General features: G+C 37.9%; 1 protein-coding gene across 5 annotated transcripts in view; it reads right to left on the bottom strand.

Annotated features, from left to right (window-relative positions):
• Nucleotides 1-27,312, bottom strand: part of KDM4C (lysine demethylase 4C) — a 381,526-nt gene that overhangs the window by 31,631 nt on the left and 322,583 nt on the right. For all 5 annotated transcript variants that reach the window (XM_079113015.1, XM_079113014.1, XM_079113016.1 and 2 more), the window contains one exon: nt 4,923-5,093. In XM_079113015.1, the coding sequence (XP_078969141.1) occupies nt 4,923-5,093 (171 nt within the window). The remainder of the gene's footprint in view (nt 1-4,922; nt 5,094-27,312) is intronic.

The raw sequence follows: 27,312 nt of genomic DNA, 5'->3' as shown, positions 1-27,312 counted from the left end.
GTGCAACTGTAATTCAAATAAGGGTCTGAATGTTTCATTAGTATGGCTCAGGCTTGCCAAAAAAACCATACAAGAGTTAAACAAAAGGGAATAAATACCCAGCACCTGGAAAGTACTCATTCCCTCAAATTTAAGGAACAGCTTAGGAAACTTGTGAGACTGGTTTGGGTCTCAGTGAAGGACACAGAGTTTAGAATTGAAGAATTAGATGAAAGATGACTTCAATTAGGAGACCCTGCTCAACAACTATGGGTTTTAGTCTTCAAAAGTATAACAAGATGCTGCTTCTAAACGGCATTGAGGTTCTCTAATTTTTCTCTGTAAATGTCTAGCCAACATGGTAATACTGTTCTCTCTTAGTTGGATAAAGTTTTTCTATCTACTTACCCATCCTCTTTTATAAGTTGTGTTTACAATGGCACAGTAATGTGTTTTGTGAACACTACTACAAATGTGTTGGGACATCACAAAAACAAACGTATTATTTGTTTTTGATGATACTTGGGAAAATATGAACTACTGACTATTATCTGATTTATTAGTTATATGATATTTGTCAGAAATGTATATATTAAATTTATAATCATAGTTAAGATGTTAAAAGAAATTTGATTACTTAGATGTAACACTGTTATGTTGATCTATAAGATTTAAGTATTATATGAACAGTAAGCAGAGAAAAATGAGTTTCTTCTTTTTAAGTAAAATTAGATAAATAAAGTTTGTCAGATAATTTTATAAATAAAGTTTATCAGATAATTTTTTAAAATTTTTTTAGTTGTAGATAGGCACAATACCTTTACTTTATTTGTTTGTTGACTTATTTACTTACTTATTCGTCTTTTTATTTTTTTGCTGGTACCAGGGATTGAATTCAGGGTCGCTCAACCACTGAGCCATATCCCTAATAGAGACAGGGTCTCACTACTAAGTTGCTTAGTGCCTCACTTTTGCTGAGGCTGGATTTGAACTCTCAATCCTTCTGACTCAGCCTCCCAAGCCACTGGAATTACAGGTATGTGTGCCCAGCTTATTTACTTATTTTTATGTAATGCTGAGGATTGAAATCAGTGCCTTACACATGCTAGGGAAGCGTTCTACCACTGAGATATAACCCCAACACCATGTCAGATTATTTTTAAAGGCTTATAAAAGTATATTTTAAATTGAATAATGATTAAAATCAAAGTAATAATATGTATTTTTCTATGGATACAAAAGTCTTCCCAAGGAAGAAAAGGAAAAAAAAAAAATCAACTGGGATTTGGTGGTGCTTTTATCTCACAGACTCCCAGCTCCACAGTCAGGACAGAGGACACTGCCCTAAGCAGTTAAGTACCATGTGGGCCACAAAACCATAGCCAAAAAGTGTTTCTAAAGCTTTTGCTACAATGCAGATGTTGAGTGTCCCACAAAGGTCCATATACAATAGCTTGTTCCCACCAGCATGGGATGTGTAAGACGTAGGGCCTAGTTCCTTTTTCTTTCTCACTCTCCCTCCCCCACCCCCAAACTGCTCTGGCAAATATTCATGGATTCTAGAAGAACCAGAACTGCCAGGTGAGGGGGACATAAGCAGAGGGTGAAGGTAAAGAAGATCAATCTGAAGCAAACATAAAAATAATCCAGGATGAGATGGGAATTCCCAAAGCTGAGGTGGTCTCATTGATTGGAGGAGTCTCTTGGTCAACCTACTACCTGCCACTGTCATGTCTGCCTGGCCACCTGACTTGAAACTCCAGAGTACCTCAAAAACCAGAAGCCAATATAAATCCAAAATGCTTCTCTGGATCCCATAGCACAGAATGCTTCTACAAACGACTTTTCTCTTAGTTTCTCAAACCCACTTAGTTATTTTGCCTCTAGAATAATCAGATCATATCTGCACCTATGATTGCAGGGGGTGTGGGGTATTTGTGGAACACAGAGAAGCTTCCCATACCATGTCTACTGAATGGTAAACTTTACCCTCAAGAGACACTCAAGGTCTTCCACCACAGCTAAAGAGTCATAAGGGGCAGACTTCATGGAAAGTTGCTAAAAGGATGGAGATAAGCAATGGAAAGCCGGCGGGACTGGATCTGTGATCCAGACCCAATTCCATAGTCTATTCTGGGAAGCTTGAACAAACCAAGTTTTTTGTTTGTTTGGTGACTTGGAATCACATCTGTGTATTGAGCATGAATTTATTTTGGAGCAGGGTTTACTATGAAAGGCTACTGAAATTACTCTTTTAACTCTTAGAAAAATATAAGCATAAATGTAGGGAAGTAGACTTATAAAATCTAAAAGTTGCTGGGTCTTCTTTATAGCAGGTAGACACAGTCTAAGCCCTTATTTAACCTAACAACAAGGAACAAAGTCCTGAGGGTATGTCTTCTAACTCCAAATTTCATTAAGACATCAACTAGAAGAGGAAGAAAAAGAAAGTTTTTTTTTTTTTTTTTTTAAGTGTACAGCAGAGGTTAATATACAAAAAAAAAAAAAAAAAAAAAAAAAATCCTGACTTTGTGCCTTCTCTGTGTCAAGGATTTAGTTCATTTGGTACTTTCAATAATCCCTGAAGGTAAAGGTGGAAATTATTATTCTCTTTTTAGTAGGAAAAAAAAAAAAACTGAGATTGGAAAGTTTAAGCGAATTACTTATACCTGAGAAAAAACTTCATTCTAAGAACCTTTGTTTACAACCCTGGAAATCTAAAGGCCATGACTGTTTTTCCCTGGAATTGGAGAGAATAATCTTTTCAGGTTTCTTTCACATTTCAACAAAGGCTCAAAAATTTAGCCAGTCCTTATGAAAATTTCAGTGATGGACTATTGCTGTCAAATTGGTCCTGTTTCTCTTCTCCCCCACAGTGGTGAATGTTACATGCTGGCCCTAGAACAATCTAGTGCCTGCCTTAGCTCCTCCTCCCAAGTTCAAAAGAAAGGACAACATTCACCATTCCAGTGCCAACAAGAGCATGCTCAAGGATCCAGAGGCTAAGGGAATTTCTGTGCTCGTTGAGTTCTTCAGATGAACAACTATCATTCTCATCAAAATAGTGAAAGACAAAAAATTCATCAGAAGCATGTCACAATTTCATAGACTGACAGATGGAAGTGTGCAGCAATACATCTTATATTACTTTCTTTGACAGCTGCAGATTGCATGCTGAGTTTACCTGGGCTGATACATATATTCTGCAGGTGCAGTGTTGAGAGAGAATTTTTTGGACATTTTTCTGGATATCATGGAAATAAAGTACCTAGGTAGACAAAGAAATTTCCTGGTAGTCCAAATAATATTTCTCCCTACTAATTCAAATATTCTCTCTAGTCCCATAATCCCAACATAAGCATTTTTAATGACTGCCAAATTTATTCTCAAATATGGATAGAACAGCCTTCATTAAAGGGTTCTCATCTGTTGAATTTATGAAATGATTTGTAATCACTGACTCTGAGGGAATATAACTTTTTCTTTTTTTTTTAACTAAAGCATCAGGCTTCGTAAGGGACCATATATATCATACATAAATAAATAGCTTGGGATAATTAAACTTGATATCATAAATTTGATTTTCATTTTAAAAAACTGAAATTGCACTGTAGCCTTACAGCAGTCCTAGTTAACAAGTACCAGGGGCATATAAAGAAACTAGATCTTCAATAGCCAGCAACACCATGTCCCACCATTGTGATGACTATCTTCCCAGCAACATTCACACCTGATAAGTATACGGTGTAGATGAGAATTTTCAGAAGGGCAGAGGAAAAATGTTTTTTACTACCAGTTTCTGATGTCTTCAGTACATTGTCTAATGAAGAAAAGATGTCTCTGAGGAATGTGAAATGAAGTTAGTATTTCCAGGAAATAATTATTCTGCCTTGATCTGCAAGACACTGAGACAGAAAACAAACTGCATTGCTAATGGAGTGGACTCTGCCATCACATGGCAGAGTCTTCTGAAATCTACAAACCCAGTGCCACAGGACAGTATGTTTATGATGGATGATTTTATGCAACTTCACTGGGACAGAAAGTACCCAGATAGTTGAGATATTTTATAACTTATCCAGAAACACCCAGGATAAGGTGTTTATCATTAAAACTGGTAAGACTGAGTAAAGCAGATTGTCCTCCCTCTTGTGTGCATAACAAAGCTGACTGAATCAATGTTTCTTCAGCACCAGAGACCCAAATATTTATGAGCAATCTCATAAGGTTATATTTAATTCACAGTCGTATACGATACATAATTATTATTATTATTATTAAGGAGCTATTAAGAAATATCTCTCCAAGTATAAACAAAAGTGGAAAATCTATAGAGACTCAGGATACGGCAGAAGTGACAAAAGCATTATTTCAGATTGGCTCCCTGAGGAAAAGGGCTAACAGGATCATATCCAGACTGACCACTCCTGATCTCTGCTATGGAACTGATCTCTGTGTCAAAAGGCCCTCTGTGGAATGTTCATCTTGTGAAACACTACTAAAAAGCATGCATGAAAAAAAGGTGGTCATTAGCTCCCAGCTAATGGGATTAAAGCCAGCTTGCCCTCTGCCTTGAACTATGTGAGGACATAGGAAGGAGACCAAATGTTAGAGCTTTGATCTCAGACTGTGACTGCTGAGACTTTAGAACAGTAAGAAAGAAATTCCTGCTATTTACAAATTACTCATCTCTAGTATATTTTCCTATAGCAGCACAAACAGACTGAGACAGTATCTTACATTTCCTGATCAAATACTATTTTGCAATTAAAACAATTGGGGAAATCAATCTAAGTTCACCTAGGTACTATTTAGGATGATGAAAACCATGACTATTTAGGGGATGAGCTACTCAAAAAAATCAAGGAAACTTCTGAAGGTTCAGCTTTTCTGGGCTTACACAAAGTCTACTGGGTAGCAGACAACCCCAGAAGTCTACTCACCACAATGTCCTCAGGAAATGTGTCTCTGCTGAAGGAGCCATCATCAAACATGACCTCGTAGAAGGTTTGTGACGTCACAGCCATCACCCGGCAGCTGTAATACCGTGTGTTACGGTGCTTTGTGATGACCGTCTGCCCCACAGAGATGGCCTTCTCACAAGCCTTGGACTTCTGAGAGATGGAAAAGGGGAAGAAAAGAAAGGACACAAAATAAAAGAAATATTTATTTAGAAAACAATAATTCATTTGGCCAATGTTTATAAGGTTTTAAATTTAGGATTAGAGGATTATTTCAAACCTAAAGAAAGATGTAATAATACAAATAGTACAAACAACGGTCACATTTGACCCTTTACCCAGACTTATCTATTGTTGGTTATTATTATTAACATCTTACCATTTGCTTTATCGTTGGCATATTCTTTCTTGTGTGTGTGTGTGTGTGTTTTACATGAGGAAAAAGAGTGAGTTTTGTATGTATGGGCCCAGCATGTTTCTCCTTTATCATTTGTAAGCTATAAATATTATGGGATTTACCACTTAAACACATGGTGTTTACTTTCTAAGAAGAGGGAATTCTTTGACATAACCACAGCTCTAGTATAGTTATTAACTTCAGGAAATTAAACACTGATATGTATCTATTACCAGTGTCCCATCAATCAACTGATTCAATAATGACCACTGTGGTATTCCTCTCCCCTATCCCAAACTTCCAAGTACAGGATCTAGTCCAGTTATATATGGCATTTAGTTGCCACATCTCTTCTTCGTGTGTGTTGTGGGTTGGGTGCAGTACTAGGGATTGAACCCAGGAATGCTTTACCAAAGTTATTTCCCCATCCCTTTTTTATTTTGAGACATGGTCTTTCTAAGTTGCTGAGGCTGGACTCCAACTTGTGATCCTCCTGCCTCAGTCTCCCAAGTCTCTGATTATAGTATAATGAGTCATTATGCCCAGCAATTGCCACATCTTTTTAGCTTCCTTTAACCTATTTCCACAGTCCCTTTAGACTTAGATTACACATTCTTCATGTTTGCCCATGACTAGACTTAGATTACACATTCTTGGCCACAATTCCACATGGGTGATGCTTGTCTTCTCAGATATTTCATCTGGAAATACATGATGTTTACATGTTGCTCAAAGGCGATGTTAATTTTGGTTTTGATCAAAATACAGTCCAATTTCACCACTTATTTACTACTTTTTTTCTCACACTAATAACAATATATGGAACACATTACCATGAAAACACCCTATTCCTCATACATCTCTGTTTGGACTTAGTATCCACTGATGAGTCTCATTTACCCGTTACTGTAATAGTGATGTGTGCTGACTGTTCTGCTGCAGCATTTCCTCCATATTTACTAGTCATCATTTGGCATTTGTAAATGGGAGTCTCCCTCACCCACCTCTACCCGCTCAGCATCCATCTATCCATCCAGTCAATCATAATCAGTAAGAGCTGATTAGTTCCTTCTCCCCAATTGTATAAAATTTCTATTGCACCTTATTATTTTGGTGCTTGCTCAAATTGTCCCAGGTGTGGACAATAAGAGTCCCTTCAAGCTGGTTCTTGCGGCATCTCTTTCTAAAGCAGTTCCTTCCCACCTGGCCTGAGAAGTTGTTCCAGGATCATCTTACCCCATCCCTAAAGTTAGCCATTCCAGGAGCATGGTTCATTTTAGAGGGCAGTTCTGTGGTTCCCAGGTAGAGAGGGATTGAGCTGCTCACTGCAACAGTCTGGGTGGGAGATGAAGGCCTACAGTAAGAAAACTGAGGACAAAGTGCTCATGATTTGGACAGGACAGGTCCCATTTAAACAAACACGTTCATAAGGGTCTCCTACTTGTAGAATGAATTCTGCATCCAGTTTCCCACAAGGACGCTTTTCTCCTTAAAATCATTCCCCTGTGACTGCTGAACTAGTTGGGAAATTATTCTGTGTCATTAGATGTGTGAACACTTATTTTCAGTCCTGGGGAGTTCACCCAGGACCTCGCACATGCTGGAAACATGTTGTACCAGTGAGCTACAACTGATTCTCTTTCTATTGTTTTATTTTTATTTATTTATTTACGGAACTTGGGATTGCACCCAGAGCCTCATACACAGTTGGCGAGTGCTCTACTATTGAGCTACGACCCTAACCCTCTTTAAATTTTTTATTATTTATTCATTACAGTACTGGTGATTGAAATCACAGGTGCTCCACCACTAAGCTACCTCCCCAGCCCTCCTCCTTTTTTATAGTTGTCAATGGACCTTTATTTATTTATATGTGGTGCTGAGAATCTACCCAGTATCTCACATGTGCTAGACAAGTGCTCTACCACTGAGCTACGACTCCAGCCCACCTCCCCAGCCCTTTTTATTTTGAGACAGGGTCTTGCTAAGTTGTCAAGAACTTGTGATCCTCCTGCCTCTGTCTTCCAAGTAGCTGCAGTCACAAAATAGTGACTTAAATGAACTATACTTGAAGTAGAAATTCTTACTTAAATGTTAGGTGACAGGATAACACATATGCTAAAATAATTACCCAGTTTCCTATTTCATTTCCCTGCCCATTCCCTTTAAATGCATCTAACTTTTCAAGTAAGAGAATGACTTAGATATAATAATTAGTATGAGTGGAAGCAAAGTCAACAGAGTTATATGGGCCCCAAAATTAGGCCCATGACAGCTGCTTAAGGTTGTACAGGTTACAAATAATTCTCAAAGGCCACATTCACAACCTATGTGACCACACACAGGGGCCCTCAGTGACTTATATTACGGCCAGTTAGGACTCCATCTTGTAGAACATATTTACAGATGTTGCCCCTCTCTGTCAAAGTTACAGAATTAAATGACTGTATTTTACTATGATATTACCCATCCTGTGCATGTTTTATTAAAACTGGAATTCTTACTCAAAGAAGATAATGTGATTTGGATTTGAATTCTAAACTCAAATTCTTACTAGCTGAGAGATCTTAGGGATGTTACTTGACCATTAATAGCCTACTCTCTTGATACTTACATCAAAGGTTTGCTTTAAAAACAGGATGAACTACATAAAATACCTCAATTCGTCAGCAGTAGGTTTCCAGAAAATGTTAACTGGCTACATTTCAGGGAATGGAAAACCTTCCCTTAAAGTATTATTTTTAACCCCAGGGTAATAATCTGCTCTTCCTACTGTACCTCAGTAACTGGCATGTATGAACGCGCTACACCTTGGCTTCGCAATGACAAGGCCCAATCCAGCTCCAAGGCATTTCTAGTGGAACAATGCCAGTCCCTGCTCTTCACCTCATCCATTCCAAAAGCCTATGACTCTTGTCCAACTTGGGCACATGGCCATAGTACACAGAAAAGAAGCCTTTGTTCACAACTCTCTTAAGATTCTGGACATAGTACCCTTCAATTTACGGTCCCTCTTACTACAAGATAAAATCCACAGGTCAGGATCAAACCTTGTCTTTTGATCAGCGCATCCAGCATTGCATCTATTACACTGCTGCTACCAGATGAACAATGGGTGCATGAATGAATGATGGAGGGAATGAATGAATGAAACAAAGATTAGAACAGAAACATTTTCAAACTGGAAGAAGAAAGACTACAGTCATTCACTTTCCAAAAAAGGCAAAGACAAAGGAGAATTTAGGAAAATGTTCATCTTTCTTGGCTTGGGCAATAAGGAAAGGAAGGAAAAAAAAGGTCTGTGGTGAAATTCAGAGTCTGAGAAGTAGAAGATGTCAGTCAGAGGAAAAGAAAGGCGAGACAAACTTTATAAGGAAAAGGCTAACTCCCAATCACAACCATTTTCTTCCTGCTTAGATCATGAAATTTATGCAGACTGACTGGCTAGAAAAATGGCCAGCACACAAATTAAATACACAACCTTCATCTAAATAAAAATTCTCATAAGCTTCAAGCATGACCATTTCATGGAGTGTACTAAGGAAAATGGATTCTTTCATAATGCTATTTTGATAGGCTTTCTGATTTATTTTTGCAGGAAAAATTCATTGACAAGCATATCCCATAACTGATTATATATATCCTCAAAAATATTTCCTGTCAGAAAAGCCTAAGGAGCTATTGATGTTAAGAATGTCATTTCTGATCAGAGAAGACAGACGCTACGCGAGGGGATCCATCAGATTAACGGAATGGCTGTGTTATTTTGAAGATTAGTGTGCAGGCTAAGGTTGTGAAAGTAAAATTTTCTTTAACATGAGCTAAGCAGAAATGAACAAACAGCTTTGAAAAAAAAAAAAAAAAAAAAAAAAAACTTCACTTAAAAAATGCTAGAGCCAGTTAGGGATACTAGGAATATGAAGAAAATGCTACAGAAATTCCACAAAGGCATAATGTTCCTAGGAAATGACACATCCAGAGTTTTCAATATGTCATATATAAGAGCTGGATAAATTCTCCCAGTTATGCTATGAGGTAGTTGCTATGTTGAGTGGAAGATACAATTGGGCAGTCAGGTGGCTCTTCCAAGACTTTGGCACAGTGAGAGGCAGTCTAGGGTGGTGCTCTCCTGTGGCATGTGAATTTAGTATCATCAAATCAGGAGAATGAATGTGGGAGGTAATCAAAGGAGAAATAAAGCCAACCATGAAGGAAGGCTATTGGAATCTGTATAGTTGCCTAAAAAAGTTACATTTTCTTCTTCCTCTCTTGTAACTTCCATTGATTAAATACCTCCTCTGTTCCAGATACCTGTTGGGACACTTCACACATACAAAGTTATTTAATTTCCCCAATATATGTACAAGGTTGCATTAACAACTTGGATCTGCAGCACATCTGGAAATAGAAATGAATGTATCATTATGTATTCTCTTTGTTCTAATGTACACATACATACACACACTTTGTAAACTGAAAACTACAAATTTTTCCTCCTATTTCCACATCCTTGCAATGTGATTTTGCAGTTCCTCCCATCATGGTATGTAATCTATTTTCCACTCTTTGAATCTGTACTAGAATGTGGTTTAGCTTGCCTTGGCCAAAAGAAAATGGCAGAAGTATGCCTATTTTAAACTAAACTCTTTGTTCAAGAGGGCTTGTACATTTCTGCTATGAGCCTTAGACTCTTCCACATGAATAAACCCAAATTATCTTGCTGGCAGATGAGAGATTATGTTGACCACAGGTTTCTCTGGATACATATGAAAACTCAGCCAAGATCAGGTGGGTCATTCTGCAGTTGACCACAGATCACAAAGCAGCCCAGCCTGGAGAGAAGAACCATGCAGCGGAGTAAAGCTCACACTGATGACCTACAGAATCGTGAGTAAATACTTCTCATTGGTCAAAGTCGCTTGTTTTGTGATAGTTTGTTAAACATACACACACACACACCTCTAGAGAAAAGGAATCCTGAGGAGAAAAATATACTACACACAGCAAACTTTCAACAACTGCTTTGTAAAAATGACAACATTGCTACTTATAAAAGGGCACAATGGAACTTAATGAAGACACCTCATGAAGGGGTAAATTATGGAAGATAAAATGGGTAAATTTTAGTGACTGTGCCTGACACAGGAATCTAACTTCAATATGAAGGGTGGACCATGTATGCACTACATTCTCAAATATCATTTCATCCTACTGGGTTTTGACAGAGAGTAGAGAGAAGTTAGACTCTAAAGCAAGATCTCAGAGGGAAGTAATTCTATGGCAGAATGAGGGAAGATTCCAGAATGGGCATCTTTATCTTTATCTTTATCAGACCTAAGTTCACCCTGAAGGAGGTCACCCAACATCTCATGGGAGATGAGTCATGAGCAGAGATATTCCTTTGGGAAAATCCCTCACCAGGTTCTCCATCTATATAACAATGGTCACAAAAGGGGTGTAAATCCAAATACAGTAATACACACAGAAGTTCACAGAGCCAGCAAGTCTGAAAAGATGAAGAAAACAAACTAAGGCACTTAGACAATGAACAGGCTGAGAAAGCATGTTTCTATTTTTATCTAATAATCCTTCTCAACTTTGTTATTTCTAATTTTTATGAATTATCAACCTGTGAAGCATTATTATATTTTTTCAAGGTATCCACCTTGCAATATCTCCTACAAAGATTGGAATAAATAAATTAGTACGAACTATTCTTTTACCTAACTTATACACCTTAAGTCACTCATCTAAAATTTCCCTGTTATACTGAAAGTTTTCTTTCTAAAGTTAAAGGAGCTAGGTTAAAGTCCTTTACTCAGAAAAACCTAAGACCCTCGGGCTTCATGAAGAAATAATTGCTCTTATAGCATAAATGCACATGTAGACTCATAAAAATGTCACAAGTATTTAATTTTCTACATATCTGTTTTCTCATGTGGTTTTTATTTCTCATGAATTTTTAACTACAAACATATAATATGGTGGAAAATGGTGGTAAGTTTCCCAAAAGATTTAAGGTTTTATTCACTTTAATGTTTGTAGAAATAAAATGAACAGGTTGTATTAGATTCTAAGAAAAAAAAAAAAAAAAAACACCTAATTCTTTTCCACTGGAATCATGAACTCATCTCATCATGGAGGCAGTAGTTCTGCTTGGTCAATGAAGAGGACTGGGAAGAGAGAACCATCTTCAGATGTAGCTGAATACTGATTTCACAGCAGTAATGCCAAACCTTGTCAAGAGGAAGGTACTACCTGCTATCTATTCTGCATGGCAAGCAACTTACTTCATAAAGAGTGAAGAGGAGTTCACAATTGATTGGTAGGGCTAGCAGTGGCCCAATGCTAGGCTGAAATCTTAATGTGAGCTTCTCCCAGAGTCACATCCAATTTCCTTAGTTGCTAGAAAATGTGTGAGCTTCAGGTACCAGCCTATGGATGCCAGCCTCCAGAAGCTCGTGGGCTTTTTCCTTTCAGGAGTTCTTCAGGCTTCTTGAGTTGTAGTGGTAAAATTTGGGAATAATTATAGCTTCAATACAATCCCAATCACTTACAGCAAGATTTGTGTGTGTGTGTGTATGTGTGTGTGTACACATAGAAATTAACAAGCTGATTCTAACATTTATATGGAGATGCAAAGGACCTAATATCCTAGAGGGAATTTAGAAAAGAAGCTGGGACATTTACAATTTGGAGGAAATAAAATGAGGAGAAGCACTTATTCAACAATTAGATGATATAATGTAAAAGACATCTGATGGGATATTTTCAACCGAGAAGCAAGGGACACAGGGATTCCATAGGCAGGGATTCTTTCTGCCTATAAAATGGATATAACCATATTATCTACCACACAATGTTACTATAAGGAACAATGAAATAATGTACCATGTATGAATATGCAGAATACACTATGAAAGTGCAGAGTACACTATAAAAGACAAAATATACAATTTTAGCTATTTTTATTACTTTAATAACCCTGGTCTAGCTGGGTGTGGTGGCACATACCTATAATCCCAGGGGGCTCAGAAGGCTGAGGCAGTAGGATCATGAGTTCGAAGTGGGCCTCAGCAACTTTGTGAGGCCCTGTCTCAAAATAAAATATTTTTTAAAAAAGGGGGGACACTAGTGATGTGGCTCAGTGTTTAAGAACCCCTGGGTTCAATCCCTGGTAGCAAAACAAAATGACCTTATCTAAATTTATATACTGTATCCAACAAAGGTAGGTGGTCACCTTGAACAAGAGACAAAGTTAGGGGGGAAGAGGCAACTGTATACAACAGACACACTGTTTGTATGAGAGAGGGGGACAGACAGACACACATAAACTTCTACATTTCCTTTGAACTTCAGAGGAAACAGTCAAATGAACAGGAAAAGGAAAATACACTGCAAGATGTCACTTCCACCAGAACTACCATAGGAGTAGCATGGATTTTGCCTATCTGCCATGTTAATCAAAGGGGATAAATTCACAGTCTTTAAATACCATAATTAACCATGTAAACTCATATCACCTGTCAGTCTGTCTCATGCTGAGCCAATCTATGTCCCCAGCACTGTGCTAACAGAAGTGTGTGGGATTCCAGTGGGGACAGGAAGAAAAGGCAGAGAACTGACAGGCACAACAGCAGTAACCCCTTCCTTCCCAGGCTCATGTCTGGGGCCCCTGTTCTCTATTGAGCAGTGTTAATCTCTGTGGTCCTTATAACTTCAATTAAGCTATTTTCTTAGTACTTAATAAAAACAATACTGTTTTTCCAAATAGGTAAAAAGAGTGAAAATGACAGCAGACTTTAAGGTATAAATAAAAAATTGCTGAATATAGGGTTTGAAAATTTTATACTTCTTTTAATTCTTGAGAAATGTACAGAGACATACTTAACGAGGGACAAACAAAATGGAAAATAACTCATGAGGGAACTGGTTGCTCATGAAGCAAAGATTTTACTTCTTTCTGCTTCCTGCCCCAAATAAAGGCTTCTGAGTGCCAGGTCAATCCAGCAATGGCTAAGAGAAAAATTAAATGATATTTTATTGAAAAAAGTCAGAAAGAGAAATTTTCTGTGTCCTCAGATGTTGCTTTATAACTTCACTGACCCTCTACACTCAGCATGGGACAAGATGAGAGGATACATGATACATCACAATGGAAACAAGTAGGCTTCACATAAGGAATGTCAGGAAATAGCCCATTTTACCTGGAAAGGAAAGAAGTATTTGATTTGTATGTGAAAAATGTGTCACATTATTCACCAAGATGGTCCCAATATTCCAAGGAAGGGCAGGATAATAATGTTTGGGCCTTCCTAAACTTTACTGTCATCTGCCCAGGAGGTCTTCTGAATTAATCAGAGATTTATGCATCATGTCTGATGAGAGTGGGCATATAATATAGACTTAAGGAACACCCTTTTAGATAGAACTTTTTTCAAATTATCTTATTTAATTGCCTTTCAGTTAATAGTCTTAAAATTACTTTCATTATATTTTGTCAGTATCTATGGATTTAAATATGACTATAGCATCTAATTACTGTTTCAACATGAAGAAATTGAAAACCCTGCCTCTTATGCTTAACATATGTGGGAATTTCAAATGACCTTTTCTGTCATGGGTCTGCTCACATATTCCATTATATTTTTCTACTGTATCCATGGTGCTCAACTCTAAAATCAATGTTAAAACACAGGATTAGCATCATTACCTAATTTTCTTAACAAGCAATTAGATGACACTGCAAGTCTTAATTATTTTTTTTTAAATAGGATACAAATTGCTGAGAAGATTAAAATTTTCAAGGCTGAGACATATTAATTCTGTGAAAAACTAAGTAAGTATTTTACATGAAAACATACCTTACCTATATATGCTAAATGATATACAAGATAAGTGACCTCAGAGTAAAAGACTTGCAGTTGGCCCTCATAGTGGAATTCTGTCTGTTGACTAGCTCCCTGGTTCCATGTGCAGTTCATGGTGTAAATAACAGAGTCAAGTATGGAAAGTAACACTGATAGTTTTCTCCTGGTGATTCCGATGAGTCTACTTTAGAGATAAAAACCAAACCCAAGACAAGATGGTTTTTTTGTCCCCTTGAATTTTTTTTCAGCTTAGGTTAATACGCAGTTTTATAAGGAAAAAAAAAGTTCAGGCAAACATTCTGTCCTATTAAGCCATATTATTCTACATAGAACTAAAATAACATTTTGAAAGAGATGAAAACCTATAGCTTTTATAAAAGTTCTATTTTGTTATAATAATAGTTAATTATTTTAATTTTCTTTCTGAAATATCAAAGCACAGCTATTTAACAAGTTTTTATTCTAGCATATGAAAACTTTCTTGATGAAAAATGCTTGTACACTGTGATTATTTTACTTGATGTATTTGTTTCCATCCTTTCAATTAATTTTTAAAACTTTATTAATTTTTATTAATTTCTCCATGCACCCTTATACATTTTAGAGTAGGTAAATGTTCTTCAAGATGATAAAACTTATGAACTTCCAGAATAAAGCAAAACAATTCAGCTCTAGGAAAATTTTCCAAGTTGTCTCCCAATTGAGATGTTTAGCACCATGAGCCAGGCCACAAAAAAAAAAAAAAAAAAAAAAAAAAAAAATTTTCCCTCCAGAAATCAGCATTTAAAGAAAATTATGGCAGCAGACCCTCTTCTCTGAATGTTTTTCACATTGAATAAGGTTAAATTGCTGATGTGCGTTCAATTTTAATCTAGAAAACCAGCACTTTTTAATAAGCTCTGTACAGCAAAGGAAACAAGTATGAGGAGAAAGCCTCCAGAATGGGAGAATATTTTGTCAAGTACTGCCCTGATAAAGGATTAATATCAGGAATACAGAAAGAACTTAAAAACCTCAACACCAAAAGCAAACAAACAATAACCCATTCAATAAATGGGCAAACGAACTAAACAGACACTTCCCCAATGGAGGAAATACAAATGACCAACAATTACATGAAAAAATGTTCAACATCTTTAGCCATCAGAGAAATGCAAATCAAAACTACACTGAGATTCCATCTAACTATAGTCAGTATGTCAATCATTAAGAATACAAATAATAAATTCTGGCAAGAATGAGGGGAAAAGGGAACTCTTATATACTATCAATAGGAATGTAAATTTTTATAGCCACTATGAAAATCATTATGGAGGATCCTCAAAAAACAAGTAGAATCACCATATAACCCAGGTCAGCATACTTGAGTGATATATGCACACACATCACATGTTTATAAAAGCACAATTCACAATAGCCAAGTTGTAAAATCAGCCTAGGTATCCATCAAGAGGACTAGGTAAAGAAAATGTGGTACATATACACAATGGAGTTTTATTCAGTCATAAATAAGAATGAAATTATGTCATTTGCATGAAAATTGATCTGGAAAGTATTATGTTAAGGAAATTATGGCAGACACAGAAAGACAAGTATTAAATGTTTTCTCTCATAAACTAGAATGAAGACCTTTAGGGTAGAGGAAGGGGACTGGAGGACACTGGGGAGTGAAACTGATCACATTACATTATATGCACATATAAATATACCACAATGAAACCCATTATTCTGTATAATTATTATGCACCAATAAAAAGATTTTTTAAAAAGAGCAATTTCATATATATCATCTGCATATATCATCTGAACTTACATCAGTATAATATCAGAACTCTGAGATGTAGATAATTCTCTCAATGAGGTTTTGGCATTGATTTACAGGGGAATGCAGTAAAAAGCCTGAGCGGGAACATGAACACAAGACTGCCTGATGCCAAGATTGTTTTAACCATACCCTTCTGCCCCCAAAAAGTGTTCACAAGTCCTGAATTTTTCTGGTGCAATGACAATTCAAGTATCTACAATTATCAGAGTATTTATGGCCCTTAGGTTGACTTTCCAGATTTCTGTGATTTAAATGTAATAGGAGCTTATCAAATGCTTAAGAAAATGATTATTTTTCATTTGTACAGAGTCTAGAATTCAATCACTTTTATAGTAATCCTTCCAAAATTATTCTAAAATCTCTTGCTTCCCTTATTAGATTATGCTTGGGTATTTTGAGCCTCTCACTTCCCGCTTCAGGACTAGAAGATTCATTTTTCCAGGTTCTGAGGGTGCTATTTGGTGATAGCGTCAGCATCAGTCCTCTGGGAATTGTGCTTGGTTGGAACAGAGATGACTTGAAGAAGCTTACACCTTTTTCCAGGGGCAGCCTGTGTCCTTGGTGGATTGTTGAGGACAATAAACCCCACCCTTCAACGGTCATCTCAGCTTTACAGCTACTTCTGGGGCCAGCTGAAGTATTGGTTGACATCACACTGCACCTCAACTTCTCCCACGACCTACGCTTACTTCCTTTGTCCTTCTCTTCTTTTTCCTTCACTTCCTCAAGTGATGATGCCAAGGGTACTCCCTGATAAATTTTCTGCCTTAGATGCTGCTTCCCAGGGAACCTGTTAGACCAAAATCACAAATAGGACCAATTGCTCTGGGTCATGACAGTCCATGATGTGGATTACTCTCTAAAGTGATTCAAGGTTGGGGGACTTTCACTTCTCATCGAACTGTTGTTTATCTCATTTGACCTTACTTACATGCATCCTTTACTTCTTACTGATATGAAGTGCTAATCTTCCAGTTTTTTTTTTTAATTTTGAATATGCTAAATTAATGGGCATATTTGAATCTCATCAACAAAAACATTATAAAGGCCCTGAGGTACAACTCAGAGAGTCCTTTTATGATTAAAAGGTACATACCACCTTATGCCCCATAACTTGCTTTGGTTCTTTACTGTTTAATTCTGGTTTATTAAGTTGTGTTTCTGATAGTGGAGGTTGTTGACCAGATAAGACATTTATAAGATAAGATATCTTTAAGATAAGATATTTCCTAATAACCAAGGCTCTAAAAGGGTTGCCTGTTAACACATTAAAAATACAAAAAAACTGAAAAATACTGTGGGCCTCAGCTCCAACATGGCTTCAAGTTATCACAGGGGCTTCTCTAGGATTATAGGCATGCAAGCATTGTCTATTTGCAATCAAATAAGGTGTCTCACATAACATGTACTAACATTTTTGAAGTGCATTTGGATGTTTCTGGGAAATACATACGAAATTATGTTCTTTTACCCAACCAGATTAAGGGATAAGAAATCAAAGCCTGGGGAAAGGGTGTACCCCAAAGAGAGACACTATTCTCAGTGACTGAGGAAGTGACCCTACTTTCTTCCCCAAAATAAGGAGGATGTGGGCTTGTTGATCCTAAAATGGAAAGGCCTAGATTTAAAAGTAAATTCTTCCATTGAATGGAAACAGAAACTGCACATAAAGAGTAACTGGAGGGCTGGGGTTGTAGTTTAGGAGTGAAGCATGTGGCTAGCATGAAAGAGGTCCTGGGCCAGCGGGGGAGGGGGGGAGAAAAAGAAAAAAAAGCAATTGCATGGTAGCAAAATATGGCTTGTATTTGAATCCAAGTATTGATCAAACCAGTGTAGACTGTGTTTCAAGTGGATAGTTCTATGAGGGAACAGTGAGCAGAACAAAAGCCATACCAAGATATTCACCTCTGCTTTGTCCTGCATGGTCTCTCCATTATGATGACCTCTGTACACTCAGCTGATTAAAATTAAAGAATGCAATGAACACATCTCAGTGTAGACTGTGTTTCAAGTGGACAGTCCTATGAGGGAACAGTGAGCAGAACAAAAGCCATACCAAGATATTCACCTCTGCTTTGTCCTGCATGGTCTTCTCCATTATGATGACCTTCTGTACACTCAGCTGATTAAAATTAAAGAATGCAATGAACACATCTGCTGTCCCTTCCCACAAATTTAAAAACCTCTTGAAACATTTTACTTAGTTTCAAAAGTGGGACTGGAATGGCTGCAGCTGGTACCAGAAGTGGGACTGGCACAAAGACCCTTACCAAGTGACCAGATTTTGATAGAGATCTAGAAATGGGGAGATGAGAGGGTAGGCTGAGGGTGGCTTGACAGAGGCAGAAAAACTTCAGCAAGGGCTGTGGAGGTTGCTGTGGGGAGTGGGCTGGTGTCAATGAAACTTCCCCTCTACATCCCATAGCCAAGTCCTATGATTAATTAGCAGGCTCAGCAGAAAGTGGGTTGGCTTAAAGCTCACTCTACCTGCACTGGGCTAAGGAGAGAATAAATGGAATTCCCAAGGGGAACTAAGCCAAGAACATGGGGATTTGCTGCAGATGTCCTGAAGTACTGCTCTACTACAGGAAGTATGGTAGAAAATGGTTTTATGCTCACGAACCTGGCCCTTCCCAAGCAAATTACTAATAAAAATATAGTAAGAAAGTAAACTGAGGGGGGATGAAGAGAGTTAAAATTTTAAAATGGGATATATTTAACTTCATTGACAACATTAAAAAAAAATTCTATTTTCAATGGCTTTGGTGAACAAGGGAAAGTTTGGCTCCAAATGTAAATATACCAAAAGATCTATGCTAAATATTTCTCCTCCCAGGAAAAGCTGACCTTAACTTTCAATAATCTGGGATAAATGAACTGAGATCTCAACAAAACACTTCTATTGATAGGAAGAAGATAAATTTTTTTTTAAAAAAAAGTTTGCTAGATTTAGAAATACTGATCAGATTTAAGTCTGAATCACTGTAGCTGTAACTTTTTTTTTTTTTAATCCCTCCATGAATTCTATACTTCACACCATTGCTTTGGTTAGAATTCTCTCCTTGTCTTTGAATAAAATCAGTGCAAACTCTGGAGTTCATTCAAAAATAAACACATGTAGAAGACACAAACCATACTCAAATACCAGGTAATTATATGTACAAGTCTGAGAAGAGTATAGTAGGTCATTACAAACTTTATTGAACAGATGGTTAGTGAGAATATTAAAATTATTAAAGGAAAAATAACAATTAAAAAATCCTGTCATCAGTGAAACAGACATCTCAACCTAAGACGCAAATGAAAGTTTACGGAAACGGTACCAGTCAGGTCAATTTAGATGAATATTAGCTGAATTCTGGTTTCCTTTATGAAAAGTATATAAGAAAAATTAAAGGAAGCAGAATTGAGCTATGCAGTCGAGTACTAAACTTAAGTGAAGAAAAACAAAAAAGAATGGATTCAACCTATAGCTGTGTTTGATGTGTCAATGTTGCTGGGAGTCACACTGAACTGGCATTAGGTGTAAATAAAAGTACGTAAACTCTTACTTGTAATTAATTCTCAATGAACTGATTGAGTATCTTTCTAAAAAAGTGTCTCCAAATCAAGATACTGCTCTTCATTTCCAGGACATGGCCACTGTGGAAGTCCAGTCCCCCATCTCCTCTCACTGTAATGGTGCAAAACCTTCTTGCAACTATCAGGTCCCAAATGAGACCCTGCATTTAAAGACAGCAGGTGCCATTCAAAAATATGTGTTTGACAAAAACATAAACAAATATATACTAAAAGTTAGGTTACAGTAACAGGGATTAGATGTACACTTTCTGTTATATACTCCTTTCCATCTTAAGAATTTTAAAGCCACCTACTTTTACAAATACCAATCTCTCTATAAAGTACGCTTACTAACTGATGAAACAGCACATTGTAATAAATCAGAAAATTTTTATTAATATTATCTGGAAGATTTTATGACCAAAACTCAGTAACACTGAATAAGTTGTTACATTTAAATACTTTATGATACTAAAGGAATAGCAGAATTAGCCTTGAAATGGTTCTTTTTAGATGGCTAAAACAAATACTGCAAGGAACAGAAAAATGAAATAATGAGAACACTTATGTGAGTGAAAACTAAGATCCAAATGAAGTAGCAAGTAGTTTATAATTCATTTCCCCTAAACTGTGTAGGCACTCTCCCCTATGCTGTAGAACAACAGGGTCAGGCTAGCAAGCCTGAACTTCATAATTTTCACTGGTATGCTTCAGCAATTGCCTATTCCTACCAAATAATCAAGGCATAGTTAAGAACATAGACAAACTGGCTTAAACTCTAAGGAGCCTATTCCCTGGTATTCATCATTTACAAAAGGAAAAATATTTTAGTGCATTCAAACTTCTGTTATGTTTTAAAAGAAAGAACATTTAATGCAACAGGGGCACCACCGTGCTTGTAACCAAAGTTGCCAGATTCTATAAATCCTTCCTGTTAGTTCCCAGACATTCTGGGTAAGCAATCCATACTTGGATGCTAACTGAAGAAGAATGGATAAGTATTTTCAGGAATCCAGTGCTCACAGTGCTTTCCCCCCAGAGAACTGAAAGGCAATTTACAAACACTAAAACTTTTCCCCCATAAAAAGAAAATAAAATAAAAAATACTACATGCAATGCTATAAATTATATGATGTTCTGACCCCCTTTACAACATATACCAGGCTTAAACTGGATCTGCAGCAGATAGTAGTTTCTAAATCATCTATAAGTCAAATATTTTCTTTTTCATCATCATTTATGGAACTCATTAGTAACATAAACCTAACTGAACCACACATCAGAGTTAACAGGAATGAGGTTGTGATTAAACATGTGGATCTCTTTAATAGCAACTTCAATATAATCATCAGTTATCACAGAGCTCTGGAATATTAAACTGGGAGTGTATGACCCAAGCAAAGTTTTAGATTAATTTCTCCAGCACCATTTAAGTTTGGAGTTAGGAATTCAACTAATATTAGAGTACGAACTAAGAGACATTTCCATTCCAGCACTCACTGCTCATGAACTACATCTCTTTGGACATGGAACTGAACCTCTCTGAACTTGGGCTTCTTATCCTTAAAACAGCAAAGTACTTGAACTCGGACAACTGGGAGCATCGTAGAGGAGGCCGCTCAGCACAGCGCTGGGACTCGGAGCAACCACTGGGGCTCCGGTGGATGCCCAGGGGAGGAGCGGCGAGGAGAGCTGTGTGGACTCAGAACACCGGGCCTGCCCTGAGGAGGAGGAGGAGGAGCGCGGCCGCTTGGATTCAGAGTGACTACACCAGAGCTACAGGCGGTTGCCAGAGGAGGAGTTGCGCGGCAAGCTGTTTGGACTCGGAGCGCCCGCTTCTGAACACCGGGGCCTGCCCTGAGGAGGAGGAGGAGGAGGAGCGCTTGGATTCGGAGTGACTGCACCAGAGCTACAGGCAATTGTCAGAGGAGGAGCTGCGTGGCGAGCTGTTTGGACTCAGACCACTTCTGAACACTGGGGCCTGCCCTGAGGAGTAGGAGAGCGGCGGGTCATTTGGACTCACAGTGACTGCATTAGAGCTCCAGGCGGCTGCTCAGAGGAGAAGGCAATTGGTGAGTGGTTTGGACTTAAAGCGACCGCTCCTGAACACAGGGAGGCTGCCTGGAGGAGGAGCATGGTGGGTCGCTTGGTCTCGAGTGGCCGCACCAGAGCTCCAGGCGGCTGCCCAGAGGAGGCGTGCAGCGGGTCACGTGGATTCAGAGCCACTCAGAGCGACCACTCCTGAACACCCAGGGGGTTACCTGGAGGAGGAGGAGGAACGCGGTGGGTCACTTCGACTCAGAGTGATTGCCCAGGGCAACGGGCGGTTGGAGGGAGGAGGAGGCACGCAGTGAGTTGCTTGGACTCCTAGTGACCACACCGGAATACGGGGCGGCTGTCTGGAGGAAGAGGTGTGCGGCGGGTCTCTGGGACTCTGAGCGATTGTACGGGGCCCCAGGTGGCTGCTCAGAGGAGGGGCCGCATAGCCAGGCGATTAGGTGCAGAGCAGGGTCCCAGGATCTAGGAGGCTTCTGGGTGGAAGAGCTGCACAGAGACACACTTAGGGGCAGAGCTAAGGTTTCAGGACTGCGGGCAAATTCTCTGAGGAGGGGCAGCCTAAGGAGATTCATCTGCGAAGGGTGAGGCTCCCAGGCCAAGGAGGTAGGGCCGGGCCCCTGGGAACTTTGCAGAGGAAGGCAGCCCAGCCCAGGCGGTAGCTGTAAATTGAGGGGAACCTCTAGGAGGGGAACTGACCAGCGAGACCTCCCCACCGGGTGAGTCTTCCCTGCCAGGTGAGGTTTCCCCAAAAGGACGGTGAAACCAGAGACACAGGCCCAAACAGGCCTTCCCTCAGCCCGCAGCCTAGGTCCCCTTTGGATGACCACTGGTCAAAAAGTGGAGGCAACTCTGCGCACTAGCAGGGAATATACCCCACCTGAAGGTCACCACTCCTAGAGAGGCAGCTTCCTTGTGGAGTACCGCATTATCAACTTCCTCCAAGACTTCAGCCTACTGAAGGCTAAGAGGGGATATATATAGAAATTTTCAAGGACATTGTAAGTCAATAGAGGAAATCTGCAATATCTCAGCGGTCCACCGATACCTGAACAATATGAGAAAACAAGGAAAGAAAATGCCGCAAACAAATCTAGATGTTACAGCAATAAAACCCAATGACAGCATGGCAGAAGAAATGACAGAAAAGGAGTTCAGAATGTACATAATTAAAATGATCAGGGAAGCAAACGATGAGATGAAAGAGCAAATGCACACATTGAATGATGAGATGAAAGAGCAAATGCAGACAATGAATGATCGCACCAATCAACAGTTAAAAGAGCAAATACAGGAAGCAAAAGATCATTTCAATAAAGAGTTAGAGATATTGAAAAAAAAATGAACAGAAATCCTTGACATGAAGGAAACAATAAACCAAATTAAGAACTCCATAGAAAGCATATCCAGTAGGATAGAACACCTGGAAGACAGAACCTCAGACATTGAAGACAAAATATTTAACCTTGAAAACAAAGTTGAACAAACAGAGAAGATGCTAAGAAATCATGAACAGAATCTACAAGAACTATGGGATATCATGAAAAGGCCAAATTTAAGAATTATTGGGATTGAGGAAGGCCTAGAGAAACAAACCAAAGGAATGAACAATCTATTCAATGAAATATCAGAAAATTTCCCACATCTGAAGAATGAAATGGAAAATCAAGTTCAAGAGGTTTATAGGACTCCAAATACACAAAATTACAACAGACCCACACCAAGGCACATTATAATGAAAATACCTAACATACAAAATAAAGACAGAATTTTAAAGGCTGTGAGAGAAAAGAACCAAATTACATTCAGGGGGAAACCAATACAGATATCAGCAGATTTTTCAATACAGACCCTAAAAGCTAGAAGGGCCTGGAACAACATTTTTCAAGCCCTGAAAGAAAATGGATGCCAACCAAGAATCTTATACCCACCAAAACTTACCTTCAAATTTGACGATGAAATAAAATCCTTCCATGATAAACAAAAGCTAAAAGAATTTACAAAAAGAAAGCCAGCATTACAGAACATTCTCAGCAAAATATTTCATGAGGAGGAGATGAAAAACAAAGAAGCAAATCAGCAAAGGGAGGAATTATCCTAAAGGAATTGTCAAATAAAGGAGGAACCAAGTAGTGTCAAATAAATAAATAAATAAATAAAATTTTAAAAATGAACCATATGACCAGGAAACCAAATCATATCTCAATAATAACCCTGAACATTAATGGCCTGAACTCATCAATCAAAAGACATAGACTGGCAGATTGGATTAAAAAGAAAGATCCAACAATATGTTGCCTACAAGAGACTCACCTCATAGAAAAAGTTACCCACAGACTAAAAGTGAAAGGATGGGGAAAAACATACCATGCACATGGACTCAGCAAAAAAGCTGGAGTATCCATCCTCATTTCAGATAATGTGGACTTCAAGCCAAAGTTAGTCAGAAGGGATAAAGAAGGTCATTTCATACTGCTTAAGGGAAGCATAAATCAGAGAGATATAACAATCATAAACATCTATGCCCCAAACAGTGGCTCATCCATGTATGTCAAACAAATCCTTCTCAATTTCAGAAACCAAATAGACCATAACACAATAATACTAGGTGATTTTAACACGCCTCTCTCACCACTGGACAGATCTTCCAGACAAAAATTGAACAAAGAAACCATGGATCTCAATAACACAATCAATAATTTAGACTTAACGGACATTTATAGAATATACCATCCAACCAAGAGCGAATACACTTTCTTCTCAGCAGCACATGGATCCTTCTCTAAAATAGACCATATATTATGCCACAAGGCTAATGTTAGTAAATACAAGAAGATAGAGACACTACCTTGTATTCTATCAGATCATAATGGATTGAAGTTAGAAATAAATGAAAGAGTAAAACACAGAAACTATTCCAACATCTGGAGATTAAACAATTTGCTATTATATGATGAATGGATAACAGAAGATATTAGGAAGGAAATTAAACAATTCTTAGAGGTAAATGAGAACAAAGAAACATCATATCAAAATCTCTGGGACACTATGAAAGCAGTACTTAGAGGGAAATTTATTTCATGGAGTGCATTTAATAAAAGAAGTAAAACTCAACAAATAAACAACCTAACACTACAGCTCAAAGCCCTAGAAAAAGAAGAACAGACCAGCACCAAAAGTAGAAGAAAACAGGAAATAGTTAAACTCAGAGCTGAAATCAATGAAATTGAAACAAAAGAAACAATACAAAAAATTGACAAAATAAATAGTTGGTTCTTCGAAAAAAAAAAAAAAATTGATAAACCTTTAGCCACACTAACAAAGAGAAGACGAGAGAAAACCCAAATCACTAAATTTCGGAATGAACAAGGAAATATCACAACAGACAGGATTGAAATACAAAACATAATTAGAAGCTACTTTGAAAATCTATACTCCAACAAAATAGAAAATTTTGAAGACATCAACAGGTTTTTAGAGACATACGAATTGCCTAAACTGAACGAGGAGGACATATACAATTTAAATAGACCAATTTCAAGTACTGAAATAGAAGAAGTCATCAAAAACCTACCAACAAAGAAAAGTCCAGGACCAGATGGGTTCTCAGCCGATTTCTACAAAACCTTTAAAGAAGAGCTCATTCCAATACTTCTCAAAGTATTCCATAAAATAGAAGAGGAGGGAACCCTCCCAAACTCATTCTATGAAGCCAATATCACACTGATACCTAAACCAGACAGAGACTCATCGAGGAAAGAAAATTTCAGACCAATATCCTTAATGAACATCGACGCAAAAATTCTCAACAAAATTTTAACAAATCGCATACAAAATATATTAAAAAGATAGTGCACCATGATCAAGTGGGTTTCATCCCAGGGATGCAAGGTTGGTTCAACATCAGGAAATCAATAAATGTCATTCACCATATCAATAAACTTAAAGTCAAGAATCACATGATTATTTCAATAGATGCAGAAAAAGCATTTGATAAAATACAGCACCCCTTCATGCTCAAAACACTAGAAAAAATTGGGAGAGTAGGAACATTCTCATTAACATTGTAAAGGCCATCTACACTAAGCCCATGGCTAATATCATTCTAAATGGTGAAAAACTGAAAGCATTCCCCCTAAAAACTGGAACAAGGCAGGGATGCCCTCTTTCACCACTTCTATTCAACATTGTTCTTGAGACTCTAGCCAGAGCAATTAGACAAACCAAAGAAATTAAAGGGATACGAATTGGAAAAGAAGAACTCAAACTATCCCTGTTCGCTGATGACATGATTATATATTTAGAGGAACCTGGAAATTCCACCAGAAAACTTTTAGAACTCATAAGTGAATTCAGTAAAGTAGCAGGTTACAAGATCAATGCTCATAAATCCAATGCATTTTTATACATAAGTGATGAATCTTCAGAAAGAGAAATTAGGAAAACTACCCCATTCACAATAGCCTCAAAAAAAAATAAAATACTTGGGAATCAATCTCACAAAAGAGGTGAAAGACCTCTACAATGAGAACTATACAACACTAAAGAAAGAAATTAAAAGAACACCTTAGAAGATGGAAAGATCTTCCATGTTCTTGGATAGGAAGAATTAATATTGTCAAAATGGCCATACTACCTAAAGTGCTAAACAAATTCAATGCAATTCCAATTAAAATCCCAATGACGTACCTTACAGAAATAGAGCAAGCAATTATGAAATTCATCTGGAAGAATAAGAAACCCAGAATAGCTAAAGCAATCCTTAGCAGGAAGAGTGAAACAGGGGGTATTGCAATACCAGATCTTCAACTCTACTACAAAGCAATAGTAACAAAAACGGCATGGTATTGGTACCAAAATAGACAGGTAGATCAATGGTACAGAATAGAGGACACGGACACAAACCCAAATAAATACAATTTTCTCATACTAGACAAAGGGGCCAAAAATATGCAATGGAGAAAAGATAGCCTCTTCAACAAATGGTGCTGGGAGAATTGGAAATCCAATGCAGCAGAATGAAACTAAACCTGTATCTCTCATCATGCACGAAACTAAACTCAAAATGGATTAAGGACCTTGGAATCAGACCAGAGACCCTGCAGATTATAGAAGAAAAAGTAGGTCCAGATCTTCAACATGTCGGCTTAGGACCAGACTTCCTTAGCAGGACTCCCATAGCACAAGAAATAAAAGCTAGAATCAATAACTGGGATAGACTCAAACTAAAAAGCTTTCTCTCAGCAAAGGAAACTACCAGCAATGCGAAGAAAGAGCCTACAGAGTGGGAGAATATCTTTGCCAATCATACTTCAGATAGAACACTAATCTCCAGAATCTATAAAGAACTCAAAAAACTCTACTCCAAGAATTCAAATAGTCCAGTCAACAAATGGGCTAAGGAAATGAATAGACACTTCACAGAAGAAGATCTACAAGCAATCAACAAACATATGGAAAAATGTTCAACATCTCTAGTAGTAAGAGAAATGCAAATCAAAACCACCCTAAGATTCCATCTCACCCCAATTAGAATGGCGATTATCAAGAATACAAGCAACAACAGGTGTTGGCGAGGATGTGGGGAGAAAGGTACACTCATACACTGCTGGTGGGGCTGCAAATTAGTGCAGCCACTCTGGAAAGCAGTGTGGAGATTCCTTA

The sequence above is a fragment of the Sciurus vulgaris genome, assembly GCF_902686455.1.
Source record: "Sciurus vulgaris genome assembly, chromosome: 15".
NCBI lineage: Eukaryota > Metazoa > Chordata > Mammalia > Rodentia > Sciuridae > Sciurus > Sciurus vulgaris.
Note: the sequence above shows the minus strand (reverse complement) of the source record. Positions and strands in the feature narration are given on the sequence as shown.